Source organism: Tilletiopsis washingtonensis, assembly GCF_003144115.1.
Source record: "Tilletiopsis washingtonensis strain MCA 4186 unplaced genomic scaffold FA09scaffold_10, whole genome shotgun sequence".
NCBI classification, from domain to species: domain Eukaryota; kingdom Fungi; phylum Basidiomycota; class Exobasidiomycetes; order Entylomatales; genus Tilletiopsis; species Tilletiopsis washingtonensis.
In genome coordinates, this window is record NW_020312007.1 from 389,685 (window position 1) to 400,584 (window position 10,900).

The 10,900-nt window shown below is 66.2% G+C and overlaps 4 protein-coding genes across 4 annotated transcripts; 2 read left to right on the top strand and 2 right to left on the bottom strand.

The window, feature by feature from the left end:
- Window positions 1-724: 724 nt before the first annotated feature.
- FA09DRAFT_329832 (putative guanine nucleotide-binding protein gamma subunit) lies at window positions 725-1,729 on the top strand. The gene is made up of 2 exons (XM_025742347.1): window positions 725-985; window positions 1,387-1,729. Exons 1-2 carry the CDS (start codon window positions 849-851, stop codon window positions 1,505-1,507), a joined length of 258 nt encoding a protein of 85 aa, XP_025598497.1. The 5' UTR covers window positions 725-848; the 3' UTR covers window positions 1,508-1,729.
- A 296-nt stretch (window positions 1,730-2,025) lies between these two features.
- On the bottom strand, window positions 2,026-4,922 carry FA09DRAFT_334239 (WD40 repeat-like protein; the record flags this gene model as incomplete). Its single annotated transcript, XM_025743721.1, has 10 exons — window positions 2,026-2,435; window positions 2,492-2,703; window positions 2,762-3,144; window positions 3,207-3,314; window positions 3,412-3,567; window positions 3,621-3,931; window positions 3,986-4,083; window positions 4,144-4,280; window positions 4,335-4,596; window positions 4,657-4,922. The coding sequence occupies 10 exons, from the start codon at window positions 4,920-4,922 to the stop codon at window positions 2,026-2,028; spliced, it is 2,343 nt and encodes a 780-aa protein (XP_025598498.1).
- A 1,318-nt stretch (window positions 4,923-6,240) lies between these two features.
- Window positions 6,241-7,918, bottom strand: FA09DRAFT_329835 (putative NEDD8 precursor-ubiquitin-like protein). The gene is made up of 3 exons (XM_025742348.1): window positions 7,826-7,918; window positions 7,142-7,279; window positions 6,241-6,539 (listed from the first exon to the last, which is right to left on the bottom strand). Exons 1-3 carry the CDS (start codon window positions 7,889-7,891, stop codon window positions 6,510-6,512), a joined length of 234 nt encoding a protein of 77 aa, XP_025598499.1. The 5' UTR covers window positions 7,892-7,918; the 3' UTR covers window positions 6,241-6,509.
- A 175-nt stretch (window positions 7,919-8,093) lies between these two features.
- Window positions 8,094-9,490, top strand: FA09DRAFT_318512 (putative PRE5-20S proteasome subunit; the record flags this gene model as incomplete). The annotated part of the gene is made up of 6 exons (XM_025740904.1): window positions 8,094-8,141; window positions 8,249-8,282; window positions 8,341-8,557; window positions 8,763-9,120; window positions 9,189-9,316; window positions 9,370-9,490. The coding sequence occupies exons 1-6, from the start codon at window positions 8,139-8,141 to the stop codon at window positions 9,488-9,490; spliced, it is 861 nt and encodes a 286-aa protein (XP_025598500.1). The 5' UTR covers window positions 8,094-8,138.
- Window positions 9,491-10,900: the final 1,410 nt, after the last annotated feature.

Below are 10,900 nucleotides of genomic sequence, written 5' to 3' on the forward strand. Positions count from 1 at the left end.
GCCTTGGGTGGCTCAACGACGCACGGGTACGCCGAGAGCATGCGCTTCAGACCTTCGCTCGGTGGCGAAGGGACTGCTGGGCGTTACAGAGCTTGGGCTGGCGAAGAGGATAGGGTCGATCCTTAAGCTTCGAAGCATAGCCTGTGGAGATGCTTCGAGCGCCGGGCACCTTACTGTGCGCAGTGAGGCTCTCCGTGCACGCATGCGTCGGTCTGCCAAGTCCGGATGCTCAGAGCACGGCATCTGCACCATTATCGCCGGCGCTGGGCTGGCATCGCTCTGATAGATCTTCTCAAGAGTCGATGTAGGTCAAAGTCGAGATCTGAAGCACGTCTGACCTGCGGGAGAGAAAGCACAGCTCGCTTGCTCACCCGGGCGCCGCATGCAATTCAGAACGTTGCGCACCGACGGAGGCCCCATCTTGGCATTGCCGCGACTCGAGCTCACACCCATCGACACAGGCAGGACATGTCATGATATTGAGCACATCCTCCTCTACGGTGTGCTGCTCTGAGCAGCTGCGCAACGGAAGGAAGGACGAGGGTCGGTGGGTAGGCGGGGTCCGGCACGTGACCGCGGGCGCCGCTCGAGGGACAAACCAGGCACGGCCATCAGGGCGGGGCAGGCATCGGGGGCACGCCAGCAGCGCGCGCCCGCGCGCGCGCGCGGCGCGCCTCGGCGTGGCCTCATGCGCGGCGCGGCGATGTGCTCGGACGTGCGTCTCTCACCATCACCTCTCATTCATCCTCGTCGTCTCGCACATCTCCCTGCAGCATCCACGCACGTTCCACCGCGCACCGAACCCACCCTTTGCGCCGCTCCTCTCGTGTCCGTAGCGCACCGCCCACATGTCGTCGCCGGCCGCGCCGCGCGCGCACAAGCAGAGCATGTCCGAGCTCAAGCTGCGCCGCCTCACGGAGCACAACGCACGCCTGCGCGACGACCTCGAGCGCCCGCGCGTGCGCGTGAGCGAAGCTAGTGCCAGGTGAGTGTGCAGAGTGAAGCCCGGCGCAGCGGGCGATGAGCAGCAGCCGGGGCAGTCTTCGGGGCAGCATTCGGCACCACGGGCGGCCTGAGCGCCTCGGATCGGCGAGGCGACGGCGCAGTGGGGCGAGCAGGGACGCCGTCTACGGATGCTTGTAGCCCAAGCCGCTGGGCTGCTGAACTAGCCCAGACGCTGGTTTGCGATAAGGCAGGCGATTGGCGGCCGAGAGCTCGGCGAGAGCGCTTCGCGCGAGGCCGCGAGCGGGCGTCGCCTAGCGTGCCATGCTCGCCTCGAGCTGGAGGATGGCGAGCGGGCTGCATCGATAGCGTATGCGCGCGCTCTGCAACTGCGTCAGCCCACCCCTGCCGCATGCTGCAGTTGCTGACACGCCTACTCTCCAGCCTGATCCGCTACTGCAAGACGACCCGCGACGTCCTCGTGCCGTCGGTGTGGGGCCCCGTGGACAAGAAGGAGGACCCGTACGCGCCGGGCGGCGGCGGCTGCAACTGCCTCGTCATGTAGGCAGAGCCTCTGAGCGCACGGCATCTCTGCGGCTCGACTGCACGACTGCACCCACTCCGTCATTCTCCGTCATTCTCCCCGCTACGGCGGCGCCCTGGTCCCATACCCTGCGCAAGCATATCGCTGCGCTCTCTCTGCCACGGCATCACCGTCCCGCATCCGTTATGGTCGCCTGTTCCTCTCTGTTCAATCGTAACGTCGCGTCACACCGTCTTGAGGGGCATGAGCGTGCGGAGAACGCAGAAACAGTGCGATCCGCGGGCGATGCTGTGAACGACGTGATCGCCTCCTGCTGCTCGTAATTCTTGGCCAAGACAGGCAGAAGGCTGCGCCTGGATGCCTCTCAACGCTGCGAGCCAGAGCTTCGCGCGCGCGGGGCCGTGGCGCGCCAGTCCTCACTCACGCACAACGAGCAGACGAGTCAGAGTGAGATGTGGGGGTAGTATGTCTGAGGAAGCGCGCGGACAGTGTCTAAGGACGATGGGAGTATCCGGGTGCGGTAGTGCGATGAAGCGAGGTCAGGAGGACATGAACATGTCGCTCGGCTCGGCGGGCAGCGAGAGCTCGGCGTCGTCGTCGCTCGCCGCGGCGTGCGGCGAGCGCTCCCATGGGAACGGCGTGGGGCCAGACGACGTCGATGCCGACGCAGCGTGCCCGTATGCTCGTGACGAGACGCCGCTGATGGCGCCCACCGCGCCCCTGCGTCCCGACGCCAGCGCATCGCCCGCCTCGCGCTCCGAGACGTTGAGGGCGCGGAAGCGGCCGATGTCCGACGGCGTCCAGATGCGCACCGTCGAGTCGTCAGAGGCCGAGGCGAAGAGCGCGTGGTGTGTTGGATGCCAGGCCACACTGTTGATCGGGCCCTCGTGCCCCGAGAGACGCTCCAGCAGCTTGCCCGTGCCGCGGTGGTACACGTAGACGTGGCCGTCTGCGAGGTATGTGAGCCAAGGTGTGGCATGCTGACTTTGTCGTGATGGCACTCACCCTCCGAGCCACTGATGACGAAGCTCTTCTCGGCGCCGCCGAAGCAGCTCTTGATGACGAGGTTCACCGCCTTGTGGCCGCTGTAGCGGCCCACCAGGCTCTGCGTCTGCATGTCCCACAGCTGCGCCTCGCTCGGGCGCGCATTGATGAGCGCGAAGCGCGAGTCGCCGCTGATGCACACGCTCATCATCTCGTCCCACATGTACACCGAGCTTTGCGTGGAGGAGTCAGCTGCTGCGACACGGACGCGCACGGTAGGGCTTGTCTCACCCAAGCTTCTCCTGCTTGTGTAAGTCATAGAAGATGATCTGGTTCTTCTCGTCGCCGAGCGTGCGGCTTCCGCCGCCAAGGTCAAGTGGCGCCGCAGCGCCCGTCGCCGCGCCCTCTTCGCCATCCTCTGCATGTCCCTGCGTGGCCGAGAGCGGACTGGGACTCTCGCTGTAGCTGTACGACGCCTGCGAGCCCGTGCCCGTCGACGACGAGCCTGCGGGCGCAGCATGCCGACGTGACTCTTGCGCGGCGGCGGAAGCGGCGTTGTTGGGCAGCGTGCGGTTGGCTACTGCGACGAGCGTGCGGCCGTCGGGCGAGACGGAGAGCGCAAGGATGCGGAAGGGCGACAGGTTGATCACGTTGAGCACGCTGCCCTCGAGATTCTGCGGGACGCGAGATGCGCGTCAGCACGGCGCCGCGATTGCAGCGCTGGGAGATTGCTCACCCGCACGACGATCTTGTGGTCCATGGCGCCGGTGATGAAGCTCTTGCCGTCGGGCAGCCAGCTGGCCGAGCCGATCATGTACTCGTGCGCCGAGGGAATGTGGTGACGCTGTCCGGTCTGTGGAGCCAGGCGCACAAGGCGGAGGGTGACGATGCAGCGGTCCGTTAGCGGCCCGCCCCTGAGAGCGCATCCTCGCGCCACTCACCGCCAGCCAAAAGAGCGTCACGTCGCAGCCCGATGTGGCGAGGATGATCGAGTCATCCGGCGACCAAGCCACGCACGAGATAGAGTGTCGTAGCGGCCCGAGTCGCGAGGCAATGTCCCAACCCTCGCCGTAGCCTTGCTCGATCCACGAGATGTTCTGCGCACGACGTCAGCGCCTACGAGAGGGTGCGGCGCGGCACATTCGCTCACCTTTGGCCGCCACACGACAACGAAGCATTCCTCGTCGCTCGCCTGCAGTTGCTTCCCTCCCGCCGTCGCCAGTCTCGTGCCGTCATGACTCCACGCCAGGTCCCATATTTGGCCAGCGCCGTGGCCCGTGAGGATGGCGCTGGTGTGCGTGGGAAAGACGGAGCGGTCAGAGCGATGGTCGACGTAGAGCGAGAGATGGGCGTCGGCGGGCAGGTTGAAGAAGGCATCGCGCTGCTTTTGCAGCGTCTGCGCTTGCTCCAGGAGCTCCGGGAGACGTCGAGTGGGCACCATGATGGACGGCGAGACGGCGCCTGAAGAGGCAGCCATCAGCGGGAGCGCAAGGGCGTGTGCAGTGCTCCACTCACTCTCGATGTCCTGCAGCAGCTTGCGCCGCGATGTCTCTCCCGTGCCTTCCCAGTGCGCCCGTGCTCTCAGTTCAGCCGGCGAGCTGCACATCACCAGACTAGCCGGGGCGCAGGGTGTTCAGCCGATGATTGCGCCGTGGGCGCGGCATCTCACTCACCTCGACAGCTGATGCAGTCTCTCGGATCCGCGGTTCAGCGGCGCCAATCGCTCCCTGAGAATCGAGAGGGCCTTCTTGGTCTGTCTCGCCTCGAGCAGTTCAAGGTAGCGTTGCTGGTGCAGCAGAAACTTGATCGACTGCGTGGCCCTGTTCAGCTCCATACCGCATGCGCGCATGGCGAGAGCACTCACATCCAGTCCCTTGCTCTCAGGCGCCCTAAGCGCCACATCCAAGTTCGGCGCACTTGTGCTGCCCGCCCCACCACTGCTGGCAATGCGAGAGCGACCGGCGCCTTGGCGCGCTGCTACGCGCGCGGCGCCGCTCGTGAGGCCTTCGAGCAGCAGAGGCTCTGCATTGCGCCAGTCGCCCTGCAGCACGGCGGTGCGGAAGGCGACGATCGAGTCGTGCTCTAGCTCTACGCCGGTCTCGGTCCGCAGTGCTCGGACCGAGTCGCTGATAGAGGCAGGTCTCAGCGCTGCGGCAGCGCGTGTGCATGGGCAAGCGAGGACTCACTCGTAGCCCATCTCCGTGAGCGTCTGCATCGCCAGCCGGATGAGCTCGCGCCGATCCAGCGAGCTACCCTCGTACAGCGGGTGGAAGAGCGAGTCGTCTGCGAGCACCTTGTCTGCGCGTGGGCGCACCGCTGCGGCAGCACTTGAGACGCTGCCATTGGAGGAGGCTGCGGCACCGCCATTGGTATGAGTGCTGCCGTTCAGGCCATTACTGCTGCTGCCATTGGCCTGCCCACTGCTGCCGCCGAGTGCGACCTGCGCCGTCATGTCGAAATTGAGGGCGCTGGGCAGTGCCGCGCTGGAAGTGGAGGCGGCGCCGGCGAGGCTGGACGAGGACGACGACGACGCCTGGGTCTGTGCAGACGAGGAGGCTACTGGAGAGCGGCGAGTGCCACTGCCGCTGGCGCGCTGCGTGTCGCGATCGCCGCTGCTGCTGGGCTGCTGTGCGCCAGGGGCTGCGTCGGCGTCGCGGCGAGCTCGCTTGGCTCTGGGCGCAGCAGCAGCAACGCGCGACGGGCCGGCGTCGGCTGCGTTCGACTGCGGCACAGGCGCAGCGGAAGACGACGCAGAGGAACGACGACGGCGACGCGAGGCGGGCGGAGGAGGCACCGTGGTGGGCCTGTCAGCCCCTGCGTGAGGGGAGCAGTGGGAGGCCCGAGAGCTGAGCGCGGTCTGGGTCGGATAAGGCGAGCTCGTGCGGCGACGAGCGGGAGAGCTGTGGGCGCCGGGAGGTGCGGTCGTGTGTGAGAGTGAAGAGAGTGCAGAGAGGGGGACGATGCGAGAAGCAGCGAGCGGTGGAGGTGAGCGTCGGGAGCGAGGAGCACGCAGCTCGGCTCACGCTGGGCGCAGGCGGGGCAAAGAGGGGCGGCTGCGCGCTCACACGCGGCCGGCTCTGCTGCTGCTGCGCCCCGCTGGCGAGCCGCCGGCGCTTGCTGCCGTGCCCCGATGCCGTGCAGCTCCCGCGCGACATCTGCCTCTTCCACCGTCTGGCTCAGATGCCTGCAGTTCAGCGCTCAGAGTTGACTCTGATCTGGGCCAGGGACCTGTGATGTATGGCCTGCTCTCACATGGCGATGGTGAGTAGCTCTCGTGCCTGCCAGAGCCACAGATGCCGAGCGCAAGTGACGCGCGCGCATCAGGCAGGACGCCACGCTCGTTTGCTGAGCCGTCGCTGCATGACACAGATGCTCCAGAACGGCTATTGCTTTCGCTCACTGACAAGTCTCTCGAAAACAACCGACGCCGTGATCACACGGCTCGCAGCTGGATTCAAGACCGCTGCAGCGTCGCGAGGTCAGGGTCCATCCTCGGACGCGCGCGCGCGCGGCGGGCCGCCGGCGCATTGGACGTGTCGTGCCATCGTTCGGCAAACTGCGGCAGCGTTGCAGGTCCACTCTGCGCTGTTCGTCGGCATTTCGCAGATAGACACTGCTCCTGTGCCCAGTCATCGGGCGGCGCACAGGCAGAGCAGCAGCCTTCAGAGGGGCCGACAGCAGCCGTGAGAGCAGAATCGTGCACGGACCATCCTCGGGTTGTGAGCTGCGCGCAGTGGCGGCGCGCGCGGCCGGAAGCGACCTGGACACAAGGCGCTCCTGCTCGAGGCTTTCCTCTAGCACACCGAGGTGAGGCTGCAAGACTGTGCAGCAGCCATGACGGCAAGGTCGAGCTGGCGTGCTCCCGGCCTCAGCCATAAGAGGCTCGTGCCGGCCAGCTCGAGGGCTGGCGCGTGCAACCTCCACCTCTGTGCGAAAGGTGGCCTACCTTCTGGCTCTTCCGTGGTGTGCGATTGGCCGCAGCTTCGCTCGCGCATGCAGCAGTGTGAAGTCACTGTCATTGTGTGCTCTCCCTCCCGCTCTAGCAGCCGCCACGCAGCGCCAGGACCAGCTGTTGCGAGCGGGCGAGAGGTGTCAGCGGATGAGGCGCGAGTAAGACGGAGCCACGATGGTCAGGCCGTTCAGGAACTGGCTCCGATCGGTGATACGAGACCATGTCACGCCCCATCGAGCAGGCGCCGTTGCTGCCTTGCAGCGAGCCGCGCATTCTCTCGGAAGCTGCCATCTGCGCACCGGTGGACAATGTGCCTCCACTCGGTCGCCACCCAGCTTCTCTCAGCCTGTGGGTGAGCGGATCGCGCGCGGCCCTGGCACACTGGCGCGGCCGCATCACTGATCCGTCACAGACCCATTCACAGCAGTGTGGACTGCCTTGCCGCCCCGACGTTTACGGCGTGCCCATCGCAGGCACGTCAAGGTCCTTGCAGCACGCCGCATGCGTATAGCTGCCAACGTGCCACTCTCGCTCGCTATAGCTAAGCGCTAGTGAGAGGCCTGTTCATCTAGCCGGCAGCCTACATCGGCGACCGTGCTGCAACGCATCTCTGCGCTGCAGCAGCTTTCCTCTCGCTCCACCGCAGCACCGATTCATCGCGCCCCTCCCTTTCCCCTTGACCCTCTTCCTCTCTCGCGTCGCTCAAGGACATCACTCACATGCAACACGCTCCCGCCCTCGACGCCAAACTCGCGCGCCGTCTTGTCGTCGTGCATCTGCTTGCCGCCAAAGATGAGGCGCTGCTGCGCCGGCGGGATGCCCTCCTTTTCCTCCACGCGCTCCTTGATGCGCGAGACCTGGCAGGCAGACAAGCCGTCAGCGGTGGACGATGCGAGAGTCCGCAAGCAGAAGAGTCGCAAAGGCCCACGTGCAGGCAAGGTCGACGGCACCAGATCATCAGCTGGTGGGCTGCGCGGCCGCGGACGCAGCTGGTCAGACCCGGCGTGGCCTGCACTGCCTTGTTCTGGAGCGCCCGTGTTCTCAGGACTGTGCTTGAGGCGAGAGCATAGCGTAGAGTCGAGGCGTGACGGCGTTCCCACGCACGAGTCGCTGCAGCCCAGCCTAGCCAGTGGCAAGGATGCAGCACAGATTCGTGCTCGACACGCGACCGCTGCGAGGCCATCTCCTTCTGCTCGCTGCCGCGAGTCCGAACCATCGTCGGCGCTGCGCGCAGCCCCACGCGCAGCGCCTGAGCCATCGCCGGCTCCTGTCCGCCCACCGCTACGCAACCTGCGCAGAGCAAGCGCAGTCTCACGGCGCACTCCTGCCGAGCGCACTCCACGCCGAGTCGGACCCCGCCTGAGCGCGGCGCACACAGCACGAGCTACACGCGCGGCACGCACCTTGTCGCCCGAGTCGATGTCGAGCTCGATCTCCTTGCCGGTGAGTGTCTTGACCTTGATGAGCATGCTGGGCGTGTGCGGGTGGTGGTGGTGAGGAGTGGAGTGCGGCGGGGCAGGGCAAGCCGTGGCGCTGACGCCCAAATCCGCGGAGCGCCGCGGCACGCAGGGCCAGGCACGGGAGCAGTGTGGGCGCATCGCACACGCGGCCTGCCGCACGGACGCTGGCCTCGCTTGCGCGTCTTCGAGGTCACTTCTCCTCCACCACCTGCTCCACCCTCTCCACCTCTCAGCCCACCCGTAGCGGCTCGGCATCATGGTGCGTCGCGTGCTGCTCATGCGTCTTTGCCTTGCTGACCTGTTCCGCAGTTCCGCAAGTGAGCTCTGTCGCTGCGCCCGCCGCGCCGCCGCCGTACTGACCTTCTTCTGCGCAGCACCTACGACGGCGACAACACCGTCTGTGCGTCCTCTCGCATTTCCATACACACCGTGCATCAGGCTCATCCTCCTTCTCGCAGTCTCGCCTCAGGGGCGCCTGCACCAAGTCGAGTATGCACAGGAGGCCGTCAAGCAGGGCAGTGCCGTCGTCGGCCTGCGCAGCGCCACGCACGCCGTGCTCGCGGCACTGAAGCGCGCGCCCAGCGAGCTGGCTGCGCACCAGAACAAGATGCTGCGCATCGACAACCACGTCGGCATTGCGTTTGCGGGCCTGACGAGCGATGCGCGCGTGCTCTCGTGAGTGTAGACACAGCGCGGCGGAGCGGGGGCGGGACAGGGCAACTACGGCAGGGCGGGATAGGCCTGCTACGGCAGAGCAGAAGAGAGAGCAGGGGAAAGTGCTGGCTGCATGGCGTAGCACCAGCACGACATTGCTGCTCTGTCATCATCGCTGCGACTGCACCGCCTGTGCCCTCCTTCTCATCGCTTACCCCTCTCGCAGCAACTACATGCGTCAACTAGCGCTCTCCTCTCGCCTCCTCTACTCGCGTCCTCTGCCCCTCTCCCGGCTCATCTCGCAGCTCGCCGACCGCGCACAGCTCAACACGATGCAGTACGGCAAGCGTCCCTACGGCGTGGGCTTCCTCGTCGCCGGCGTCGACGCGGCCGGCGCACACCTCTACGAGTTTGCGCCGACGGGCAACTGCTTTGAGTACTACGCCATGGCCCTGGGCGCGCGCAGCCAGAGCGCAAAGACGTACCTCGAGCGCAAGGTCGAGACGCTCGAGGCGATGAGCATGGAGGAGCTGGTCATGGAGGCGCTGTATGCGCTACGCGACACGCTGCAGCAGGGCAAGGAGGTGAGTGCGGTGCACCCATGCGGCCAGTTGGCATGCATGCTCTGCAGTAGTTGACTTCTTCTGCTCAGCTCGACGCAGATGCCATCTCACTCTCCATCGTCGGGCCCGGCGCCGACTCAGACGTGGCCACCGCGGCGACGCGCGCCGAGAAGTTCCGCATCATCGAGGGCGACGAGCTGCGGCCTTGGATCGAGCGGTGCGTGGGCCTCCACTCTCACTCCTGCACTGCACTGACACTTCGCCGCTTAGCATGACGCCTCGCGCGAATCCCGCCAACGCCAGTGCGACGGGCGCAGTGCCGGGAGACGGCACGGACGCACCGGGCGGCGAGGCGACGGTCGGAGACGCGGCGGCGCCGATGGAGGAGTGAGAGCGAATGAAGGGGAGAGTGAGACGTAATGAGACGAGCGTACAACACATCTGAGCTGAGTATGGCTCCATGTCGACCGTGCTCCCTGATCGCGCATTGGCGAGCGTGCTCGTCGACAGGCTTGCGGTGCCGTCGAAGAGGCCGTCTGGCGAAAAGAAGGGCAGCCACGTGAGCCAGAGTTGGCCTGCTCGAGTGTTAGCAGGCTATCAGCACATCCCACTCCATGCCACCAAGACACGGTGGCTACCGAGTCTTGTCAGGCGTGGCCTGTGCGTCCGGGGAGTCGGCCAAGTCAGAGGTGCCGAGCTCCGAATGTGAATGATCGGTCGTATTAGGCGTGGCTGAGAGCGTCTCATTGCAGACAGCGCAATCGAGGAGAGGCCTGTCAGGAGGAGGGTGTGCAAGTCGCCGCACCCGTTCAAATCACACTAACGAGATTTTGGGCTTGTTTTGGAATGCGGAAATGCGCGCTGAATCGACGCGCGGCGGCACGCAGGGCGCGCGGCGCGGGGAAAGTGTGCTTTGTCCCCGCTGGGCGGCCGAAGGGGTGAGGCGGCTCTCGGGGACTGAGGCGCAGGGGCTTCTCGCAGCTCGGACCTCCTCCAGACTTGACCACTCATCACCCTCTTGCACCTGACATCCAGAGTCAGCTCTGGCGACGCAGCATCCTCGCCACGCTGCAGCTCGCGCAGCATCATGTCGCGCCCAGTGTTCCAAGCCACGCCAGTGCGGCCCACGAGGTGAGGCGCGCGCGCCTCTCTGACCGCATCCGCACGCTCTGACGTGCTCTTCTCGCCGCACAGACAGCCCTCGCTGCACTCGCCTCCGCGCGGCGGCGCATCCCGGGGGAACGACGAGTACCACGAGCCGATGCCCGGCGCTGGCGCAGGGTATCAGGGCTATGCCGACCCATACGGCTCCGCGCCACAGCAGTCGCAGCACCAGCAGCAGTATGGCGGCGACCAGCATGGCTATGCGCACGGTCAGGACTACTCGCAGCAGCAGTATGCACAGCCGGGGACCGCCTATACGCAGGACACGTGGGCGGAGCAGGACTCGTATGCGGCGCATCCGAGTGAGACGGGCCTGAGGCACAGGGCGAGAGAGAGGTGAGTGTCAGAAGAGCGCGTGTGGGGTGACCTGAGGAAGGGGCAGGGCCCGGAAGGCTGTGTGCGGGCATGTTCAGCTGGCGGAATGCGGACTGAGTCAGGCGCTCTGCGTGGAGGGCTGCTTGAGTCGCTGTGCCGCGCAACGCCAGCCGCCGCCTGGTCTCTGCCAGAATGCTGACTGCTGCGCCCTAGCATCTCCTACGGCAAGCCCCAGGCTCCTCAGGCGCCATTCATGTCCTCAGACCCACGTCCATCGCACGACGAGAGCGTGTACTCGTACCAGAAGGGCGGATGGGATGCT

What these genes read in the sequence shown, in the direction of transcription:
- FA09DRAFT_329832 (XM_025742347.1), top strand. Translation starts at nt 849, where the DNA reads ATGTCGTCGCCGGCCGCGCCGCGCGCGCACAAGCAGAGCATGTCCGAG. An exon ending in GTGAGCGAAGCTAGTGCCAG is followed by an intron (nt 986 to 1,386) that starts GTGAGTGTGCAG and finishes CCTACTCTCCAG; the next exon opens with CCTGATCCGCTACTGCAAGA.
- FA09DRAFT_329835 (XM_025742348.1), bottom strand. Translation starts at nt 7,891, where the DNA reads ATGCTCATCAAGGTCAAGACACTCACCGGCAAGGAGATCGAGCTCGAC. An exon ending in ACATCGACTCGGGCGACAAG is followed by an intron (nt 7,280 to 7,825) that starts GTGCGTGCCGCG and finishes TCTGCCTGCCAG; the next exon opens with GTCTCGCGCATCAAGGAGCG. An exon ending in AGGGCGGGAGCGTGTTGCAT is followed by an intron (nt 6,540 to 7,141) that starts GTGAGTGATGTC and finishes CGCTCGCAACAG; the next exon opens with CTGGTCCTGGCGCTGCGTGG.